This window comes from Euleptes europaea, chromosome 16 (assembly GCF_029931775.1).
Source record: "Euleptes europaea isolate rEulEur1 chromosome 16, rEulEur1.hap1, whole genome shotgun sequence".
NCBI lineage: Eukaryota > Metazoa > Chordata > Lepidosauria > Squamata > Sphaerodactylidae > Euleptes > Euleptes europaea.
In genome coordinates, this window is record NC_079327.1 from 22,796,315 (window position 1) to 22,818,774 (window position 22,460).

Below are 22,460 nucleotides of genomic sequence, written 5' to 3' on the forward strand. Positions count from 1 at the left end.
CTCCCAGATTGTGTAGGGCCTAATACATGGTAAATTGTTTATTTTGTATTGGCTCTCCCTCTCCAGGCATTTGGCATCAGGAACTGGCCATTTAAACCCCGTTTCACACATATCTCTAGGTTTGCAGTGCAATTCCATGTTGCCACACTATGTACCTACAAAAGCCATGCGGATGGAGGCGATCATAGGGGCCTTTCCCATTCACACATGTCTTCTTTCCCTGACTCAAGCAAACTCTTTTTTGCAAATTACACATTGAATGTGGGAAAACTTAAGAAACACTTCATATTCTCTGTTGCTACATGATACTTACTCACAGAGGATGCTTGGGAGCCAGTAAATCTATACAAAGCAGCTATGTCATAACCCAGCTTGCAGCTTCCCCCCCTTCAAATGACAATAATATTCCCCCCTTTTCATTACCTGCCTATGATAAGCATGCATTTAATTACGTGTATGCATTTTTCTACTAATTCTTCTCTTAGAAAAGCATTATATAAGTTCGCCACCCTCTGAGCTCAAATGTTTTTGCTTGAATTGACTTTATGCCTGCTGTTTTCTTATTTTATTTAATGTCCTTTTGTATTCTGAGCTTAAGCGCTGAGTTCAGAGCTTAGCAAACATCCATCATAATCACTGAGACAACTTTGGCACCTAGAACACTGTGACTGTGCTTTCAAAACTGTCTTTTCACAGCAAGGACAATCCTAATGTGTCCCCCCTCTCCGGTTTAAAAAGTCTTCCAGCACAGTTTAGTGATAATTCATGTTTGTTTTGTTACCTATATTGGGAAAACTGATTTCATTATTTTAAATATACTGAGTGCCTATGCAGGATTGGACCCTAAGTACCACCACTGGAATGAAGTCCATGAAGCAAAACTTCCCCACCTTCTCCCTCTAAGCTTCTTGAAAATTCCACTCAGGTGGGTTGAGAATACTTCAGGAACACCGTGGGAGACAAAGTCAGAGTCTTCAGAGGGAAGGGGGAATTAGGATAAATCACCTTCCCTTCTCTGCTGACTTAACTGCTCTTATGCTAGCAAAACAGTACTTTAAGATCTAACCCCTTAGGGTTAATAAATTCCATTCCATTCATTTACTAGCTCCTTTGACCAAAGGTCTCGAGCTTAACCATAACAATAATACATAATACAACACCAAATAATCAATTTACAATACCCAACATATACTTAAGGTTGAAACACAGTAGAAAACAATTACTAAACATAGCATCACTAATACCATAACAATATATTCCCCCTGAACCAGCCTCATTGAACTGAAATCATTCAAATCACAAAATTTGTTTCAACATTCAACTTGCAGCTTACATGCTTATTTTATTTTGACGTTTGAGTGACATCACCTCTGCCAAAAATCTTGCAACAGAACTAGTGATATCAGGGTGAATATCTCCCATTATGTGGGATATCACCCAGGACTCCAAGGGAAGTTTGTATTTAGACAATATTGGGGTGATCCAACGCAACCGAGGAGCTGACCAGTGCTGACAAAACAATGAGAGATGGTGTAGAGTCCCAATATCTCCAGATTTACGTTCACAAACTCGATCTGAGTAGGGAATTTTTGCAAAACGACCTGACATCTCTGCAGTTGGATAAGCATTTAGTCTAGCGAGCATAAAGGCACGTCTATGGCCTGGGATCGTCAGCAAGCTCACATAAGAGGGCACGGTCTCAAGCTCACATAAGAGGGCACGGTCTCAGGCGGGGGAATCCCCAGTGTGTTAATAAATTCAAATGCTAGCAATATTTATAGTAATTTTGAGTGTATAGTGTTCTTTGCATACATGTTGGGAATCTCTGCACCAGCAGTCTCCGAACCCAAATCAAGTCCCGCCCCTTTAAATGGTGCTTTGTAATTGGCTTACTTTGCAGTGCTCACTGTGAGAGAAAATTCCTCACCCCAAGACCCAATTGATGCATAAAAAAGCATTTTAAGAACAAAAAACAAAAAACAGAGCAATCTGAAAGAAGGGGGGAGAAATCCAAGCTTTGGTTTTAAAAAGCCTTTCTTTTGCTCAGAAAGAGCTCAGAGGAAGCAGGAAGTATTTGAATCCCTGCCTCTTTACACGCTGCTTTGTGATTGGCTGTGAAAGAAGCCATGCTTCTGTGACCTGTGCTTTGCCTTCTGCATGGCGATTTCAGCCAGGCTGAGCTCAGGGGACAGGGAAGAATCAGGTTAACAGAGGAAATGGAAGACCCGGACATTGCGAGGGCTGGCAGCGAGGTTATTTCTAATGGACAGAAAACTCATTGCAGAACTCCAATGAACAACCCAGTCAGACAGGGGGCAAACGTGAGTCCAAGTACCCATGAATAAATGAACAGGGAACAACCCTGTAACTCTGGAAACAACCCTGTAAGCATTGGCCCTATATCACTGAAGTGTAGAGTTAGCAGATTACCTGAAGTCACCTATACAGAGTCTGTGAGATTTGAATCATGAACTTCCCAACTCACAGACTGAGACAGTGAACAAGCATCACTTTGTTCATGGTGAGTATGAGCCAGGAACTCTGCAGATCCCTCCAACCTCTCATAGGTGGAATGGAGACTGAAGACTTCCTAGTTTGGAAAAACCAGCAGTTTTTGTGTGAAATCTGAATTAGGTGAAATATCCAATTATTTTCATGCCTACAAACCAGTTAAAACTAGCAAATAAGCTAGTAAATATTAGTTCATACAGGTCTTTCCAGGTCTCTTGGGCACTCTAGAAGCACGGACACATGTTTTTGCCCACACAAGCATGGTCATTTTCACGCCGCAACTCAAGGTCTTCAAACTACATGGCACCTGAACACATGAATGAGTTTATGCTCGGTGACATCTATAATGAGATGGTCCTATAGAAGATACTGCACAACATCATGGAAGGGTCTGCCTAGACCAAAGCTTCTTAACTGTGGGCCACAACCCCATATAGGGTCACGTAACTGAACGTGGGGGTCGCGAAAAATTTGGCAACAGTAAAAGGTTCCTGAACCTTTTATCAGTAAATGTTTGATTTGTATACCTATTTTATATACCTGGGGTCACATAGAAATTTATCGGGTAAAAGGGGTCGCAAGTGGAAAAAGTTTAAGAAGCCCTGGCCTAAACAACAGTCCACACAGAATATGAGATGGAACTGCAAAACTCACTCCTAATGGCAGGTCACAAAGATTAGGTGTTGCCATCAATTTCCTTTCCTGGCCCTTCACAACCTCCATCAAAATATCTTTTAGGCCAAATCTCCCTTGGAAATTTGAAAGAACGACATGCAGTAGGAAAGTCTGCTTTCACTTTCTGAGAACTTTATCATCAGTATGAATTGTCATAACAATATGAATTGTCGTAACCCAGACCATCGGAAAACAGACGAAGAAGTCTTCTGTCATGTGCAGAAATCTTGTAGGAACTGACACCTCTGGTCTTTGTGCATTATGCAAAGCTGATGCCTAGGTATATCAGAGATATTAAATCATCACCTGGTCCAATTAAAGTTCATTACCCTCTTCAATGCAAAGTCTCTGTAACCCCAACTGATCAAGCTCATGCCCAAGAAAATTGTGAATCTGTTTTGTGCAACTGGACCTACTGAAAGCCCGCTTGGTTTTAAACATTAGATGATCTATTGTCCTTGTGACAGATACAGAGTTAAACTCTGAGACTTAGGAACAGTCAGCCAATGTCAACAAGCAGGGGCCGGAGTCTGGAGAGCTTACAGGGTTCTTTTTGGAGGGAGAGAAGAGTTCTTGAGCTTTTAGCTCGGAGCTCCTGAACTGTGCGGTAGTGTGGAGAGACTCTGAGAACCTGTGTGTTCATATACTCCCTAGTGTGTATAAACCAAATATGAGTCGTGATAAGGGAAAGATTGTGGTAGAGAGATAACCCTTTCTTCAATCACTAAGTGGGAGGTGGATCCTGAAATAGGGAGACTCCTGACTCAGCGCTTTGGGGGAAGAGAGGTTGGTTTTCCACAGGAGTTGGGCAAATCTAAGGAGTGGGAAAGGTTGTGGATGAACCTCCTCTCTCTGGTATCTGTGTGCTAGGGTTGTTTGAGTCCACACTGAGTATATTAAGTATATGAATGTATTGAATAACATCTGAGTATTTTACTGAGTAACCTGAAGAAACTGAACTTAGAACAAAGTACTGTGCCTGTAACCATCTAAGATTTTGAAATGCTCATAACCATCTAAGCTTTGTGCCTCTCTTGAAGAAAAACCATCAATCTAACAACTTTCTGTAAATAATAAACTTCAATTTATATTTCTACTTTTAATATCAGCTTCAGCCTCTAAGCCTCTCTATTTCACCTGGGGGGGGAGGAAAGGGAAGCTTTCTCCTCACACAAACTGTGACAGACTGTGAGGTTTAAAGAATATTAAAAACCTCCTCTCAGCTATCGTTAGAAACAGAAAATTTTGTGAGGGTTTAAAGAGGGGAACAAAAAACCACCCCATCTCACAGTCTTCAACAAATCAAAGGGTTAAAACAGTTTGAGAGTCAGCATTTTCATAAGGTGGGTGCTGGGGTCTCCATCACTGGAGGGTTTGCGAACAGAGACTAAACAGCCCTCTGTTGGTAATGCTTTGGATTTTGAGAACTGAGCACAGATGGGACGAGATGGAATATAAGGCCCTTTCCGATTTCATGATCTCAGTACCTCCCTTCCCCAATTATGTTCATTACAAACAAAGGTACTCAAAATAGATGAACTTTCAAAGCCAAGTCATAAACCCATCACAGCCTATAGGAACTGTGGGAAACTCACACCTGGAAGCCTTCTCGAATCTAGTAATATATGACAGACAGAACTTTGCTGCAAAGCCAATTGTTGAAATCGCCCTGCAGCTGGAAGGTATTCATGAAAAATACCAGGATTTTTTATAATGATGTCCTTGAAAATAACACAGTATGGAAAATATTAATGATTCTATGAAAAAGCTGTTCATTTCAGGTAAATGTAAAGAGCCCACCCAGAAAGAAGGGGGAATTACTGTACTCTGAAATGTGACAGTACATAAAGAAATGCAACCGAGGCAGTTAAAATGCCTTCATGACTTGTTGAACAAGTGACAGTTTTTCCTACTGTTAATTTCCAAGACCATGGCTACTGCATGTAAACTAGAATTTACAATAGCCATGCGATTTTAAGCAAATAAAAACATGTAACCTGCCAAAGCTATGGGAGTCCCCCCTCCATATTAGCCATCCTAGCATCAGTATTCTACCCCAAATACCACAACAAACATTCAGAAGGGCTCTTAGACTTGATTTGAATATAAGATCTTCTAAAATAAAATCCTGGTGATTTTGTCCATAGCAATGGACAATAAAATAAAGGCCTGTGCAGAAGAATCCTTTGCAGAGTTACTCCAGTCTAAGCCCACTGATTACACAGGATTGTGCTGTAAACCGTCTAATGAAACGAATTTAAATCTGGTCATACTCCATAGCTCTTATTGGGGAAAAGGGAGAAAAAAAGCCACCTTCGTTTAGAAAATGATTACTTCCATTATTCTGTGACTGCTGCTTTCATTATGCAAAGCTATAGTGTCTTACTACCATTGTCTGATAATTAAACTGATAAGACTTAATGTTCTCCACATGCATTAACAAATTTCTAATAACTTGACATCCTAATCTGCTCACTCATAGCACAGCTTTCCTGTTCTGTTTTGTTTTAGGCTGTCTTTTTGTTCCAGGGCTTTTAAACCCTGCCCTACCTCCCTTCTCAGACCATGATGTCAAGCTCACCTTTCTCCTGCTGGACAACGTCTACCACCTTGCCCCTTAGTAACTTGTCTGACCCCGTTGCTTCCTGCTTCATTTTCTTAATCTTCACCCTTGGCCCCTGGCCTCTGCACAAAATTCCTACTTACTGCCTTGGCCTCTCATTTGATCTTGCTGTCAATAAGAACGGCTCTGTCTCAGCCCATTTGCTGTAGAATTCTTTCTGTCTGAGCATCATCTGGTTTCCTTCAACCATGCGCACACTACACTTTCCCATGCTCTGCCTTTCCCCATAATCTGCCATCCACTGCTGCAAGATGCTTTCTTGGAAGCCTTGTCTCCTTTTCTCTCCATCCATTAGAGGAAATCTTAGTGCCTCTTCTTTATCTCTATCCAAGGCTGGTACCACAGTCCTCCTTTCTTGATCTCCACCCAGGACTTGAGATCCTTCACTGATGAAGTTACCATCTCTTCACCACCACCCCTTTTCTTCATCTTCCAGTTTTCCCACTTCCCACACATCCCTCAATGCCTTTATCTTTTCACCATGTCAGTTAACAAATTGATTACTCTTTTGTCCTTGTCTAACTCACCTGCTGAGCCCCGTGGCGCAGAGTGGTAAGCTGTCAAAAACTGTGCTCACGACCTGAGTTCAATCCCTATGGAAGTCAGTTTCAGGTAGCCAGCTCAAGGTTGACTCAGCCTTCCCTCCTTCTGAGGTTGGTAAAATGAGTACCCAGATTGCTGTGGGTAAACTGTAGATGACTGGGGAAGGCACTGGCAAACCACCCTATAAGCATAGTCTGCCTAGTAAACGTCGGGATGTGATGTCACCCCATGGGTTAGGAATGACCCCGTGCTTGCACAGGGGACTACCTTTACATTTTTAACTCACCCACACACACCATCCTCTTTTCCCTCTGTTGCCTCTCCCCATATCTAAGTTTAAATTGTAAGATATTTGTTTCTCTTTGTTTGCTGTATGCAATGAAGGCACTGACTTTAGGTTTATAATCTTTTCATACAACCCTGGACACAACAGCAACCGTGCTTGAACAGACTAATGGTCCATCTGTTGGCAGGGCAAATTAGCAACAGGACAGCTGCACAATCTGATTAAAGTGTAGATAAATGTTTATTAAGGAACTACATCGCTTTATAGTAAAGATCAGAGACAGAGGCAGTCTCCTAGCTACATAACTAGCTGGAAGAGCAGAGAGAGAAAGAGAGTCAGACTTACGAGAAGAAGCAGGATACTGCCCTAAGAGTAGTAATCTGGAGACAGACAAGAAAATGACAATTAAAAGGAGAGACGGTCACATGAATGCATGAAACTGCCTTATACTGAATCAGACCCTTGGCCCATCAAAGTCAGCATTGTCTACTCAGACTGGCAGCGGCTCTCTAGGGTCTCAGGCAGAGGTCTTTCACATCACCTACCTGCCTAGTCCCTTTAACTGGAGATGCTGGGGATCAAAACTGGGACCTTCTGCATGCAAAGCAGAGGTTCTTCCACTGAGCCTCAGCCCCTGCTCTAACCTCACTGTTCTATCTAACTCAGTGGTTCCCAAACCTTTTGGGCTGCCGTCCCCTTGGTTCCACACACTCAACCCCAGCGCCCCCCTACCCTATCCTATAAAAAGCCTTATTCAAAATAGGGGTTTGCATGACACACTAAAGATAACAATAAAATTTCTAAACAGTAACAATTGCACATCTATTCAAAATCAAATTAAAATTTTTTAGTTGAAATTTATTCAGCAAAACTGATGAACTTGATCCAGTGGTGTACCGGCTCTTCAAAGTATGAAAAAAAAATTCTGATAGTTTCCACCAGATTTGCCAGCATGGTGCAAATTAGTGAAGAACACAGTTGAAGGGGCCCACCTCTAGTGCCCCCCTGCTGCCCCCATGCCTCTTAGTGCCCCCCTAGGTAATCCCACCGCCCCCAGGAGGTGGTACTGCCCACTTTGGGAACCACTTATCTAACTGCCCGCTCACTGCCCCCTGCAGGGCCTTCTTCTCATCTTTGTACACTAGACATTGCCTGTTCCAACACCATCTACTTCCAATATTCTGTTCCATGCAGTAACCAACCAATTTCCCCTTGAACATCTTCATTCAGGACAGATTGGCCAAAGATTTGTTGCTGGCCCCTAACACTGGCAACCAGAGAGTCACCGCCTCTAAATATGGACATTATCATTTAGTCACTGTAGCTAACAGCCATTCATGGATATAATCCTCTTTTATCACCAGCTGAACTACTGCCTGTCAGAAGATTCTGCAGTAGTGAATTCCACAAGTAAACTACTCTTATAAGAAATTCTTCCTCACCTTCCGTGGTCTAAGGATGCCACTCAATGCAGAAAAGTTGTGCTCCCAAAACTATAAATCTTAACTGTGTTTCTGGACTACGGAGCAATTTTATTGTGTTTTTGTCCAGGGCAGCACTTTGAGCATTTTCTCTCTCTTCATCTTCATTAATGGCTTTAATGAGCTTTTATTCCTTCTTGTTTGTGTGGCTGCATTTATGCCCCCCCGCCCCCCAGCAACCACCAAAGCGTTTCACTTATCCCTTTCAAAGTTTTCCGGTTGTGCGGCTAGCTTTCTACAATAATTACAAAACAGAAACGGCCAGTGCCAAATAAAGAGTCGACAAAGCTCGCTTTTCAAAGAAACTGCACAAAATTAATTTGCTTTCCTGACTACGTACAGTCCAGGTGAACATTCTTGTCGAAAGGACTGCAAAAGTTACGATTCCCCAGTGGCAAAAACAGATTGATTTAAGGAAATGATTTAAGAGGCACTGGGACAATGCCTCTTCCTTGTAGAAATTATCTTTCATAGTCAACTAGTGTTGTTTAGTAAACTATCATTGGCTAAAGGATATCTCTGCGGGGGGGATATCCTCCAAATCTACGCACTGTTCCAGCTGAGGAAATTATGGATGTGGTTAATAAGACTTTTGTCACCTGCACAAAGTACGAGCAACTTGCCTTGGACCAGGTCATGTTGAGGCAGAGAAGGGCTGCCTTCCTTTACAACGTCCAGCCAACTCACAAACAACAAGACTGGAAAAAAAGTGTTGTTCTCTTACCCTACCACTAGCTCATAAAACTAACTTACTACCCCACATACTTTCATCAACCGAAGCTACCTTGCGGTTCCAAACTCCATGAGTGAAGATAAAAAAATAAAAATAGCTGTAAATACTTTGCCGCCCAGGTGTTCAGACAAGGAGTCATTTGTTTTCATGAACAATGACAAAGTGTGGCAATTTAAAATTTTAAGAAAGCAAAATTCATCCTGAAACCTATCAGCATTTTTGTGTGAGCTTTTCCTCATGGGATGAGGTACGTAGCACCTTCAGCACACAGATAGAAATGGCTCGCCTCAGCATTCTTGGGATTAAAAGTACTCAATCAAGCATGCAAAAAGAAATCTCATAAACGCTGCAGGACTATTATAGGGTTTGTAAAACATTTGTTTTATTGGGATATGTTGAAATAGAAGCTTTTAAATAAAGGGATTATATATGCAATTTTTATGGATATTTTGAATTCTATTTTAAAAACTCCACATGGCAGCTTAATGCCTTTTTAAAAAACATCGTCTGCAATATAAAATTTATTCCTTGCACATTGTTTTCAGATAACACATGCTGGGGAAAAACAAATCACTGCGGAGGGTTGCCAGGATGCAACCTGGATGTTCATGCATTTACCTTTAAAATTCATAGATGGAAAATAAAGGAACTGCAACTTCTCCTGCTGCTTCCCCCGCCTAGGCTTTTTGACTGCTCTCTTACCTACAGCAACAAGCCAAAGTCCTGGTGTGGATCTTTGCAGGTTAAGAAAAGAGAGGACAGATGGAAAGGCCAGGGACAAACAGATGGGGGGGTGGGCACTGGCTGCTTTTGCCTCTGCTTCCTTGGTCAATTTCAATGTCAAAGAGAAAAATCTATGGGTTCCAATAGTGGTTCCCAAAGTGGGCAGTACCACCCCCTGGGGGAGGGGGCAGTGGGATTACCTAGGTAGGCACTAAGAGGCAAGAGAGCAGCAGGGGGGCGCTAGAGGTGGGCCCCTTCAACTGTGTTGTTCACTAATTATAATAGATCAAGCTATGGCACTGTGCTGGAAAATTTGGTGGAAACGATCAGTTTTTTTTTTCATACTTTGAAGAGCCGGTACCACTGGATCAAGTTCATCAGTTTTGCTGAGTAAATTTCAACTAAATAGTTTTAATTTTATTTTGAATAGATGTGCAATTAATTGTTACTGTTTTGACGTTTTCTTGTTATCATCATCTTCAGTGAGTCATGCAAACCCCTATTTGGAATAATGCTTTTTATAGGACAGGGTAGGGGGCGCTGGGGTTGAGTTTGTGGAACTAAGGGGGCGGTGTCCCGAAAACCTTGGGAACCACTGGGTTACAACCTGCCAACTCTAATTATTTGGTGTCCTACTGTTATGACTAGTGGCCACTAATAAGGATTTGATTGTAAGCAAAACCAGCAAGGAAAGGAGGATAAGGTTTTTTTTTTGAAAATTGCTCAATCCAGTTTAGATCCTATTATTTAACTGGCGAGATTAATATCAAATGGTCCAGAACACCAAGGGAATTTCTGTTCCACTGACTGCAGTTTAACAGCTGCAGTGTTTTCTTCGACTGTCACTACAAGGCAGCTGGACTCATCTATTCATGTTAGTTTCACACAGCTGCCTTGGTTAATGCAGGCATCAGTGGCTTTGGGGTCAACTTGGCATTCGATTAAAATTCCAAGGGCCGGCTCTGAAATTTCCTCTCCCCAAAATTTCACTTTCATAATTATCAGAATGTACGGCTGAACTTTGGGTAGTGCTTTTTTGGCTCATACAATGAATAATTAAAAAGATCAGCAATAATAACAATGATTTAAAAAATAACAGAAAGAAGACGACGAAGACAAAGAAGAAGAAGAAGAAGAAGAAGAAGAGGAGGAGGAGGAGCAGGAGGAGTTGGTTTTTATATGCTGACTTTCTCTACCACTTCAGGCAGAATCAAACCGGCTTACAATCACCTTCACTTCCCCTCCCAACAGGCACCCTGTGAGGTAGGTAGGGCTGAGAGAGCTCTTTACAGAACTGTGACTGACCCAAGGTCACCCAGCTGGCTTTGTGTGTAGGAGTGGGGAAACCAACCTGGTCCCCCGATTAGCGTCCGCCGCTCATGTGGAGGAGTGGGGAATCAAACCTGGTTCTCCAGATCAGAGTCCATTGGTCCAAACCACCGCTCTTAACCACTACACCATGCTGGTGTAAAACAGCTTAGCCACCTTGTAGCCCTTGTTCTTTAATGAGAGAACTACATGTTCAATCTTTGGGGTGGGGAGAGCAATGAAAGGTGTTGGTTCAAAACCTTCAAAACAAAGAGAGCCAGAAACAAACATTTCAACAAGTATTTCTGGGTTGAAACCAGATAGCTTTCCCCATCTCTTTTGTCTAATATCTATGTTTACTCCAGTCCTGGTCCCACACGGCTTTTGACCGTGCAGGTCCAAACATAGCCCTTTTGCATGCTCAAAGTCAACCCAAAAAGCTGATTGGATCCAGCCCCATATTTATTTACTGCTCTTCCTCCAAGGAATACAGTGGTGCATGGGGTTATCCCATTTTGGCCCACAACAACCTTGAGAAACAAGTTTAGATTGAAAGAGTATGCACTGCGAAGTCACTCACAGTAAGCTTTATGGCTTAGTAGGAATTGAACCCATATATGCAGAGCACAAATGCAGTCTCTGTTCACTTCATCACACTGGCTATATATCAAATATCAATTCCTAAAAATTGACTGTTATGTTACTGTACAGTAACATGTAAAATACAGGGATCCTCAGTGCAGATATGCTCCCGAATTTCCTCCTCTGCCCCTGCCATAAGAACCTGAACAGAATGGAAAAGTAGTAACATCCAACAAACTCAGTGGAACACTTCCAAGTAATACATTTGGGATATAGCTGAAAAAGGTCAAAGGATGCCGGCTTGTCACAGGGATGACAAATTGCTTTTGATTTTGATCCCTTTACCTCTTTCAAACCCAATGTAGGAATTCGGTTTTAAAAGGCAGCCTTTAGTAAACGTAAAGGCTTAAACAGCATTTAGATTAGTGCTTCCTGACAGCTGAAAACAAAATTCAGATCAAACAAAATATATGAGCAAATGATTATTTATCCCAGCAAGTACCTTCACCACAAAAAGGCAATAATTTCTGACAGTATGGGCTAAGTCTGCCCGTATCTCTATATCTACCACACACTGGCTACCAAACACATATTTTAAAACACCTAACAAGGGCTGAGGCTTCTGAATTACGCACTTTCCACATTACACATAAGCGGTTAAAGAAATCCATGTGGGGCTGGCGAGGAGGTTTTGACCCCTAAGATAACTCTGAAAAACAAAAACGGGCAATTCTGAAGTCTTTTGAGTAGAAGCTCCATCCTTACCTTTGCTGTGTTTAGAGTCAGAAAATGCATAAACTTCATACACATGAGACAGATTTTCAGGATTCAACAATCCAAATCTTTCTGGCCTGATGCATGTGACTAAGCAACCTTGGGTCCTAGGAGGACCTTGTATGGTCAGGGGGGGAAGTAGTTGTGAATTTCCTGCATTGTGCAAAGGGTTGGACTTGATGGCCCTGGTGATCCCTTCCAACTCTATGATTCTATGATTCAGTGGATGGAAGGATGGTACCACATGAGAATCAGATGTCCACTGCCTTGAGTTAACATATACACAGATAAAACAAGAATTTGTGCACATCTTGCCGAGATGCAGCCCCAACTCAACAGAGCCCAAATGCCCCTTGCAACAAAACTGTCTTAGATGCCTTCCTAAAGGCAGTAAGCGAAGGTATTCTGCTTACTCACAGAAAAAGCCTTTGATTTAACCACTGCCATACAGACAATCCTAGAAGAAGGTACCACCAGCACAAGGCTGTCTGAGGAGCGTATTTGGCTCACAGAAGTATACCAGGAGATGCAGTTCAAGCAATATGAGGGCCCTGGGCTGTGAAGGGCTTTAAAGATGATAACCAGCATTTTGAATTGGACCCAGAACCAAAAAGGTAACCAGTGTGGTTGATGCAGCACTGGAGTTCTTATGTCCTGAGCATCTGACCAGGGACAGGACAATTGCTGCTACAATTGAAGCTTCCAAGACATCTTCAAAGGCATCCCCATACAGAGAGCATTACAGTAATCTAGTCTGGAGGTTATGGTAGATGGATCAATGTGGCTACAATGGCGGCATCTAAACAAGGGGGTCAGATTATGAGCTCGGGGTAGTTGAAAGAAGATGCTCCTAGCAACAGCAAACAGGGCCAACTTGCTTATCCAATGATAGGACCTTGTCTATGAACTCCCTCCTCCCTTACAAGCTCTTAACTTGATCCACTAAAGAGAGCTTAACCCCGTCATCAACAGACAGACATTATATTTTTCTGGTTGGACGGTCCATCGAACATCAGAATCTGCTTTAAACTGAATCAAACCATTGACCCAATAATGTCTATTCCAGCCGGCAGGAACTCTCCAGGACCTTCGCCAGAGGTCTTTCACATAAGCAAGGGCTCCAGGGAGCTGTTGGCAGAGAAGTGACTGAAAAGATCCACGAGCACGCACTAATTGCTTCAGCAAAGGGATGGCATGCTGAGATTCAGGATCACAGCCAGAAACTGCAAAAGACAATGTCTGTCCATGATGACTGCTAACCATTCGTGACGATTGCTAACCAGGCAGAAGAAATTAGAGGGGGAAAGTAAAGGACACTGTAGAAATACTACAGCCTAGCTGTCAAGGAAGGCACACTGAGTACACAGATGCATGAGTCTGGAGAGCAAGAGCACCCATATTCTGCAAAACCTAGCAATGAACGTTTTGCCTGGTTCTGGCGACTGGCAATAATGGAATTCCTAGGGAAAAGGAGAGTTGAAACAATCTTAGAATTTGGAAACATCCTAAATGTGTGTTTCCTTAATTTTGCTGTACTACAAATCCAAGGAAGACAGACTGGATCACGATAAAGGATACACATCTCTCCAAACCATTATTACTCACGTGTATAAATATATTAGCTAAACTCAAGATGCACAATCACACACTTAATTATGCTGAAAATGTAATGACACAGTCATGCCAACCTGACCTATCGCTTTTCTTTCCCTCTCTGTACTGACGCTTGGGTCTTTGCTGGCACCTGATGAAAACCTTGAAGCCTATGCAAATGAAATCACATACCTAATTAGGCATGCAATTACCGGGTTTTTATCTGTGGAACACAGGGGCATCTTTCTGCGAAGTTAGCCCCACAATCAAAACGGTAGACTCATGCTACTGAGTCCAACAAGACTTAATAATATGCCAGGGAGGGGGGCATAATTGGAATTGTCACTGCATCAGATACTTCCCAGTGGTTAATTTCTCAGTGAATCTCTTAAGAGAAAGCATGACTTAAAAAAAACCCCCAGATAACCAGATCAAGCACAAAAACCAACAAAACCAACAAGCATTAAAGCAAAAATAAAGGCAGATACTTCTACCAAAGCAGAAGTGTTTACATGGGAAACTGGAGATACTAAAGCTGTGACGAGATTATATTTACATTCCTGACCTCACTTTCTCCCTCTTCAGATCAGTGTCACATGAACACATGATGCTGCCTTATACTGAACCAGACCATCAAAGTCAGTATTGTCTACTCAGACCAGCAGCGGCTCTCCAGGGACTCAGGCAGGGGTCTTTCACATCACCTACTTGCCTAGTCCCTTTAACTGGAGATGCCAGGGATTGAACCTGGGACCTTCTGCATGTCCCAAACCTTCCAGATTTCCTCATCAGAAACGAACAAGATTCATGATGACTCAGGCTTCTGAATTCACATTACACTTTCCACATTACACATAAGCTTTCCACATTACACATAAGAAATCCATGTGGGGCTGGCGAGGAGGTTTTGACCCCTAAGATAACTGAGAAACAAAAAAGGGCAATTCTGAAGTCTTTTGAGTAGAAACTCCATCCTTCCCTTTGCTGTGCTTAGAGTCAGGAAGGCATAAAGTTCATACCCCTTAGACAGGTTTTCAGGATTCAACAGTCCAAATCTTTCTGGCCTGACGCATGTGACTAAGAAACCTTGGGTCCGAGGAGGACCATGCCTGGTCAGTGGATGGAAGGATGGTATCACATGAGAATCACATGTCCACTGCCATGAGTTAATAGATACACAGATAAAACAAGAAGTTCACACAGAATACCCAAATTTATCGGAAACCCCCTTCACATAACTATACACATGCACACCCCACATGGTGTGATCCCATCCCACTGAGAAATGTACATGACTATTCCGACCACATGGGCTTCAATTTCTACACGCAGATTTCTTCTTATGCACTGTCAACAGCTACTTCTAAAATTACTTTTTAAATGTATAGATATTGGACAGTTGTGGGAAGGTGTCCACAAAAATAACATTTGTGTGTGAAATAAAAGGGCAAACTATATGAGACACTCAATTGCCTGTAGCTTTTCCATAAGGTTTTCCCCCCCTTTTTTTTCTTTTCTGACAAAATGCAGCAAAAGACTGGTGAGAAATGGCTCTTAAATGGTTCTTCCTTCAATGGAAGAGACAATCAAGCTGGAATAAACCTTCTTAAGCTGGAGGCAGCCTTCAAATGTTCATTAGTGCCAACACAGCATAAAAGTTAATGCTGGGTGTAGGCTATTCCAATCTCAGCTTCCATGCCACCAGCAGCTAGGGAAAAAAGACAAGCACTAAAGGTGACTTCTGGATAAGCAGGAGGCAGCTGCGGCAAGAGTGACTTTTGCCAATATCGACTGGTTAACCAACTTTCCTGGGAAGAAATACCTACACTTGGAAACTTCAAATGGTATAGAACAGTGGTCGGCAAAATGCGGCTCACGAGCCGCATGCGGCTCTTTGGCCGGTTGAGTGCGGCTCTTGAGGAGGAGGCGGTGGTGGCGTGCTGCGGCTCCTCCCTGCAGGTGGAGGCGGCGAGCGGCCGGTGAGCGGGCGGGCGGCTGTCGCCTCTGCTCCCCCCTGGCTCGCAGCCCTCTGCCAGGGGGTGGAGGTGCGGGGTCACTGCACGGGCAGGCCGGGCTGGCTGGCCGGAGGAAGGGCTGGGGAAGCCGGAGGGTGAGGAGCCGTGGGGAGTTGGCTGCGGCCGAGGTAGGTGCGGGGCAGGGTGGGGACGTGGGGAAGAGCGGGCCGGTCCTCAGGACTATCAGGAATTCAATGGCACAGACTGATTGCACAGACAATAAAAAAATCTGCAATTTGATCACTGGGGGAATCCGTCACAGAGCAGAATAGTCACCACATTCAAGCTCCCTTGCAGTACATTTACGGAGTGTCTCTTAAGTCTCGCTTACATATTTTATAAGGATGTGAAAAACCGACGTTAAATCAGATAGACAGACCTATCTCGTTAAAGCCACTGTAGCCGAGCTCTTGCCTGCTTAAGCCCAGTTCTTCAAGATCCACACATTTAAATCCTGGTGGACACTGGTAGCCTTCTTCTAACTTTGAACAGTGAGTGTCGGGGATCGCTAAATTATTCCAGGTTATATTTCTGTTGAAATAAAAAGAGAAGCAGTCAGACCAATTAATTAGACAATGGTTAAGCATTTGGGTTACAGCTCTGCATTAAAACTACGTGTACACAGGACCGTCTTAAAGCATGGGAACGCCAAGCTGTTAGTTGCCCCGGGGGGCCCCACGAGCACAGGGGCCCCATGCTAATCTATGTATGTTGTGACTTGTCAATGAATAAATAAATACTATACTAAACTCAAAGAGCCCCATGGCGCAGAGTGGTAAGCTGCAGTACTGCAGCTCAAGCTCTGCTCACGACCTGAGTTCGATCCCAACGGAAGTCGGTTTCAGGTAGCCGGCTCAAGGTTGACTCAGCCTTCCATCCTTCCGAGGTCGGTAAAATGAGTACCCAGCTTGCTGGGGGTAAAGGGAATGACTGGGGAAGGCACTGGCAAACCACCCCATAAAACAAAGTCTGCCTTGGAAACATCAGGATGTGACGTCATCCCATGGGTCAGGAATGACCCGGTGTTTGCACAGGGGACCTTTACCTTACCTTTTTTTTTAATACTGAACGCTAAATATGTGTTACTGGAAAATGCATATTTAGCATGTGTTTTGCTAAAGATAATGAACAATATTAATGTTAATTTGGGTTTGGATTAAGAATAAATACTGAAGTATAATGTCAGAAAGGACTTGTTCATTATGGAAACACCAATAAATATATCTTTAATTTTATCAACCATTTACATTTTTATTCCTGTGAGTGGTTGTGTAGGTAGGGTAGGGTTGCCAGGTCCCTCTTTGCCACCGGCGGGAGGTTTTTTGGCCAGAGCCTGAGGAGGGCGGGGTTTAGGAAAGGGCTTCAATGCCATAGAGTCCAATGGCCCAAGCTGCCATTTTCTCCAGGGGAACTGATCTCTATCGGCTGGAGATCAGTTGTAATAGCAGGAGACCTCCAGCTACTACCTGGAGGTTTGGAACCCTAAGGTAGGGGGCCCAGCGCACTGCTTTGCCCGGGGGCCTATAATGCTGTGAAGACGGCCCTGCATGTATGTAACTTCTACTAGAAAAGGCAACTTGGGCCATGTGGGGGGCGGGGAGGAGAGAATAATCTATCCCAGCATTCAGCAGGAAGCAAAAACAAGAGCTACTCACAGCTAAGAATTTGCCAGGAAGAAATGTAATGTGAACAAAATCTTACAAGGACATTCCCAGAGATGGCTTTTAGCTGACCTATTTTCTGTTCACATCACATTCTTTGACAGCAAAGAGGGGAGAAGGACGTTTCCAGTCAGTCATTCTGGAGAAGTCTTATTCCATTATCAGTTTAACATATGGGGAGCCAGCGCTATTACTGAAGGTGCAATCCAGACATCGGTCACAGATGGGCAAGTCCCATTGATCCAAGTGGAGCTTCTGCATGATGTGCTGGAGTGAAGCCAAAATTACTATAGCCAGGGACCAAAAAACCCCCCACACCTCATTATGAATCTATTAGTATTGATTAGTGAGGCACTGGGGAGGGGAACAGAAAAATGATCAGCCTAAAGCTTCATTTCTGTGCAATACTCTACCTGCAAGGAACATGTTTAAAGAGCTAAAAATAACCCCTTAACTAAGCTGCATAATATGTGTCAGTGTGATATTCATAATGGATTAGAAGGTTTTCTTGTACTCACACACACACATGGAATCAGTACCAAAACAAACAGAAATTTCTAGAGCATGAGCACTCCTTCCCTTTCCCTATCCTAATGTTTTTGGAGCCTCAAAACTCAATTCGAGGGGCACAGCCAGTTCCGTTTCAGTTCCTTCATGATGGTAAAGGTAAAGGTCCCCTGTGCAAGCACCGGGTCATTCCTCACCCATGGGGTGACATCACATCCCGACGTTTACTAGGTAGACTTTGTTTATGGGGTGGTTTGCCAGTGCCTTCCCCAGTCATCTTCCCTTTACCCCCAGCAAGCTGGGTACTCATTTTACCGACCTCGGAAGGATGGGAGGCTGAGTCGACCTTGAGCCGGCTACCTGAAACCGACTTCCGTCGGGATCAAACTCAGGTTGTGAGCAGAGCTTGGACTGCAGTACTGTAGCTTACCACTCTGCGCCACGGGGCTTCATGATGTTATAGGGGCATAAATATCAGGCATGAAAGTCAATAGTAGGGAAGCCAGGCAGATTTTGTGACTTACACAGATTGTTTCTGACACAGTGGCCTCTAGACACAGTGAATTTTACACATTCAAACCAAGCACATATTTAACCCTGGAAATATACCTAGAGTTTCTAACCATGAATGATTACCTGTATATTAGAGTTTCAAAGCCTAACTCAGTTTGATTAAACTCAGAACAGGCATGAGAATCGGAGGATTAACATGGACACACATTCAAAGAGCTGAAGCCTAGCCTCCAATTTAGCAAAACTACAATATTTACAGTGCATTCCTTAGGAGAGTTACTCCAGTCTAAGCCCATTGAAATGAATGGGCTTAGACTGGAGTAACTCTTCTTAGGAATGCACTGTTAAGCATTAAAAATTCTAATTTGTATCTTGATTTGTTTTTAAACCCTGACCTGACATTCAGATTTTAAATGGAAATACTTGCATATGAAGTTGGGGATCTGGATGAGAAAACTGTTCCCAAGATTTGTTTTGGCTCTATTAATATTGACTCAATAAAGGAAGCCGCAGTCCTCCGTTTGCAAGGCCTGAGCAATGCTGTTAACGTCAAGATGTTTTTAAGACCATGGCCCAGTATTTCTCAAATTTAGTTCTCCCAAAACATCGTAGAGCCTTTATGTTGGCTAGGCTGTGGTTAGTGGCAGATATAAGAAAATACCGTACCACACGAGAAAAGGCTTTGTAGCTGCCATCTCAAAGAGCCAGATTCAGTCCATCATATCCTTCTGCGCTGTCTACTCTGTACTCAACAGCATTCAAAATTAATTAATCCTCATCTACAAGCCCAAGAAAACTCAGTAGACATGAGAACAAATTTTGTTAATGGATAGAATTCCGGAAGTCACTGAGCCGAATTTCTTGCAATTGTTATAAAGATAAGAGAGAGAGAGAGAGAGAGAGAGAGAGAATGGTGGTATAGGAAAAACTGTGGCTATGTTTCAGCGTATTTGACATTAAAGGGTCTGGATGGTATCACTTGTTGTGATATGAGAACGAGAGACTTAGCAATTTTATTTATGTACTGATTTTAGCTGATGAACAGTTTATGATAGAATATGATTTTCTTTCATGATGCTTGTACTAATGTATGCCATAATGCTGTTATTATGCCAATAAAGGTTTATGTATGTGTGGGTGTATAGATGTTTTGGAGGACATTAACTCATACAGTCGCCATAAATCAGAAACGACTTCACGGCAGTTAACACACACAGTATCCCAATAAAGATCATGCCTATTCCCAGACTCCTCCTGTTGATGTGCCTCTTTAATTGATCGCAGATACTCTTTGGGACCCACAGTGTAATCCTATGCAGAGTCACTTTAATAACTCACTGGGCTTAGACTGGATTAATTCTACATAGGGTTGCACAACTGAATTCTTCTAGAGTTCTGACCAACCCTCTTATATTTTAGCGCAGAACCTGTTTAATGCAATAGATTGCAGCATGTCTATAAAACTAATAAAATGGTGAATTCTGCCTGTCATTCTGATTTTCTTTTGCTTGAATATTCACATCACTGCCCCACACAGAAATATCACAGCAAGCATGAAGATGAGCTGACAGGTCGTAAACGAGAAATAATGGTTAGCAACCCAGTTCCCAAATGTGAAGCAGTCTGATCCAGTTCCTGAAGGAATTAGCTTTGGGAACCGAGCTCTCCATTTTCATTAAGAACCTGGGGACAACAAGAACTCTGTTTTATCAAATTCACACATGCTCTGAAGGGAATACTGGCTCAAGAGAATAGAGAACAGTGAAAAGCTTTGGAATGATCATAAGACTCTCACAGCAGTCCTGTGAGGAAAGTTCGGTTGCAAGAGATGGTGACCCACTCAAGGACACTCAAAATGATCAGCAGCAGAAAACATTTTTTTAAAAATAAGGCATTTTGGAAAACACAGATTCTTATAAAGGGGGAGGAGAAGGAAATAGCTGTACTTGCTAGAATTCCCTCTTCTAAGGAACTATTAAGGTACAGATAAACGGGAGTCTGATGGCACCTTAAAGTCGAACAAAAATTTATTCCAAGATAAGTGCTAAAATTCTTTTTTTTTTTTGAAAGCGAACATTTGCATACACAGTTGGAGATCTGTTTGACAAAATTCCAGTGTAAATGTTTATTTGTCTTTAAGGTACCACAGGACTTCTGTTTATTTCTGCTGCAACAGAATTACATGGCTGGAATTATTATTATTATTATGCTTGAGGAGCCTCGCCTGCTTTGCAAATACAGTAATACCTTCTATGACACTGTGGATATATTCCTGGAAACAGACTGCCATGAGAAACAGCACCATAGGAAGCAAGAGTGGGCATCAACCAGCTGATTGTCTCTGTGAGACTCCCATTCTGGAACATTCTCCGGGTCAACCTTTTGTGCTGAGACTTCCTTTTGGAACAGCTATGGCAGCCTTTTCCATCCATCGTAGAGCTCCTACTGAGGCCTCATTTCTGAGCCACACAGGTGAGCGGGAGGTGGCCATCCCCCACCTTCTCCCCACATCTGGCCCAGCTGTCTTTAGTGTCTGCCACGCCGACCACGCTGTGGAGTTGCCACAAGGTCTCCTCCACAACAGAATGAGGAGCACAGTAACAAAACAGGGTTGCAGGAAGCCACGTTTCGTGAGGCATTACTGTAGTCGTTCTGTAGCCCAGTTTATTTTACGCCACAGTGGGGACTTGAACCCACTCTGATGTCACTGCAGAACACCAGATATATTTAACTCCGTTTGTAAAATGCAGAAAATATAAAAAAAAAAATTTCCTGCACCAATATGCATTATTCCTTACAAGAGGAGTTATGAAGGACACAGAGAGAGAGGGGAGAGAGAGGAAGTAAACTGTGCATGGTGATGAATTAGTTGTGTGGAGAGAGAGAGATCATATAGTATGTGATCTATGTCGTCTTGTTTGGGGGCTTCCTAGAGGCACCTGGTTGGCCACTGTGTGAGCAGACTGCTGGACTTGATGGGCCTTGGTCTGATCCAGCAGGGCTTTTCTTATGTTCTTATATTCTTATGTTCTTATGTGATAGCGTGAAAAAATGGCTACCTCAGAATAAATAAGCAATTATCACAAGATAATGAGTGTGAAAACTTCCTGGGCAGAACCGGGTTTAGCTTTCTCTCAAGAGAAAGGGGGACAAACAGTGCACAAACTAACACACCCCAAATAAACTAATCGATTTTTCTTCAAAAACAATCTTGTTAGCAGATAATACAGAACAATGAAAAATTAACTATTATATTATATACAAATAATTTCATCAAGGTTAATGTTTTACCTTATAATTTCAAGATTTCATTCAGACCTCTGTGGGTTCCTATGAGTAGCCATACCATCTCTGAGGTTACTATGTCATTAATATTTTTCAGGTATTAGAATCTCATTAGGTATTCAACAAGTCAGATCAACATCTTAAAGGGCACTTATCTATTGAGGCAGTACTTAGTATTAGCATATCTTCCTATGCGCCCCTGTTAGATCATTATATTCAGAAATCCCAAGGGGAGGATGATATAGCATTTTTTGTATTATGGGTGTATAAACCACCCCTTATCAGACACAAAATGTACATAAAATTATGTTGCAAAACGAAACTAAATTTATCTATTTAAAACATTAGCCCCTCACGGACTGAATACAGAGTTTGATTTATCCTGCTTTATATAATTATAGGATAGACTCTGTAACAATAGATCCTATAGGAAGTATGAAATTACTTGTATATGTTAATTTTTCTTTGTTCTGTATTATGTCTAATTTTTGTATGTGTCTATATTCATAGAAAATGGAAATGTCTCAATGAAGAGATTATTATACCGGGGTTATGAGCTGATGAAAGCTTTTGAAAAGTGTTATATCTGGATGGCATGTCCTCTCACACCATACCTGGTACCCCTTTTGGGATTTCCTTGGGTGAAG

General features: G+C 42.6%; 1 protein-coding gene across 2 annotated transcripts in view; it reads right to left on the reverse strand.

Annotated features, from left to right (window-relative positions):
* NALCN (sodium leak channel, non-selective) overlaps positions 1–22,460 on the reverse strand; it is a 257,201-nt gene that overhangs the window by 196,102 nt on the left and 38,639 nt on the right. For both annotated transcript variants that reach the window (XM_056862109.1, XM_056862108.1), the window contains one exon: positions 16,227–16,378. In XM_056862109.1, the coding sequence (XP_056718087.1) occupies positions 16,227–16,378 (152 nt within the window). The remainder of the gene's footprint in view (positions 1–16,226; positions 16,379–22,460) is intronic.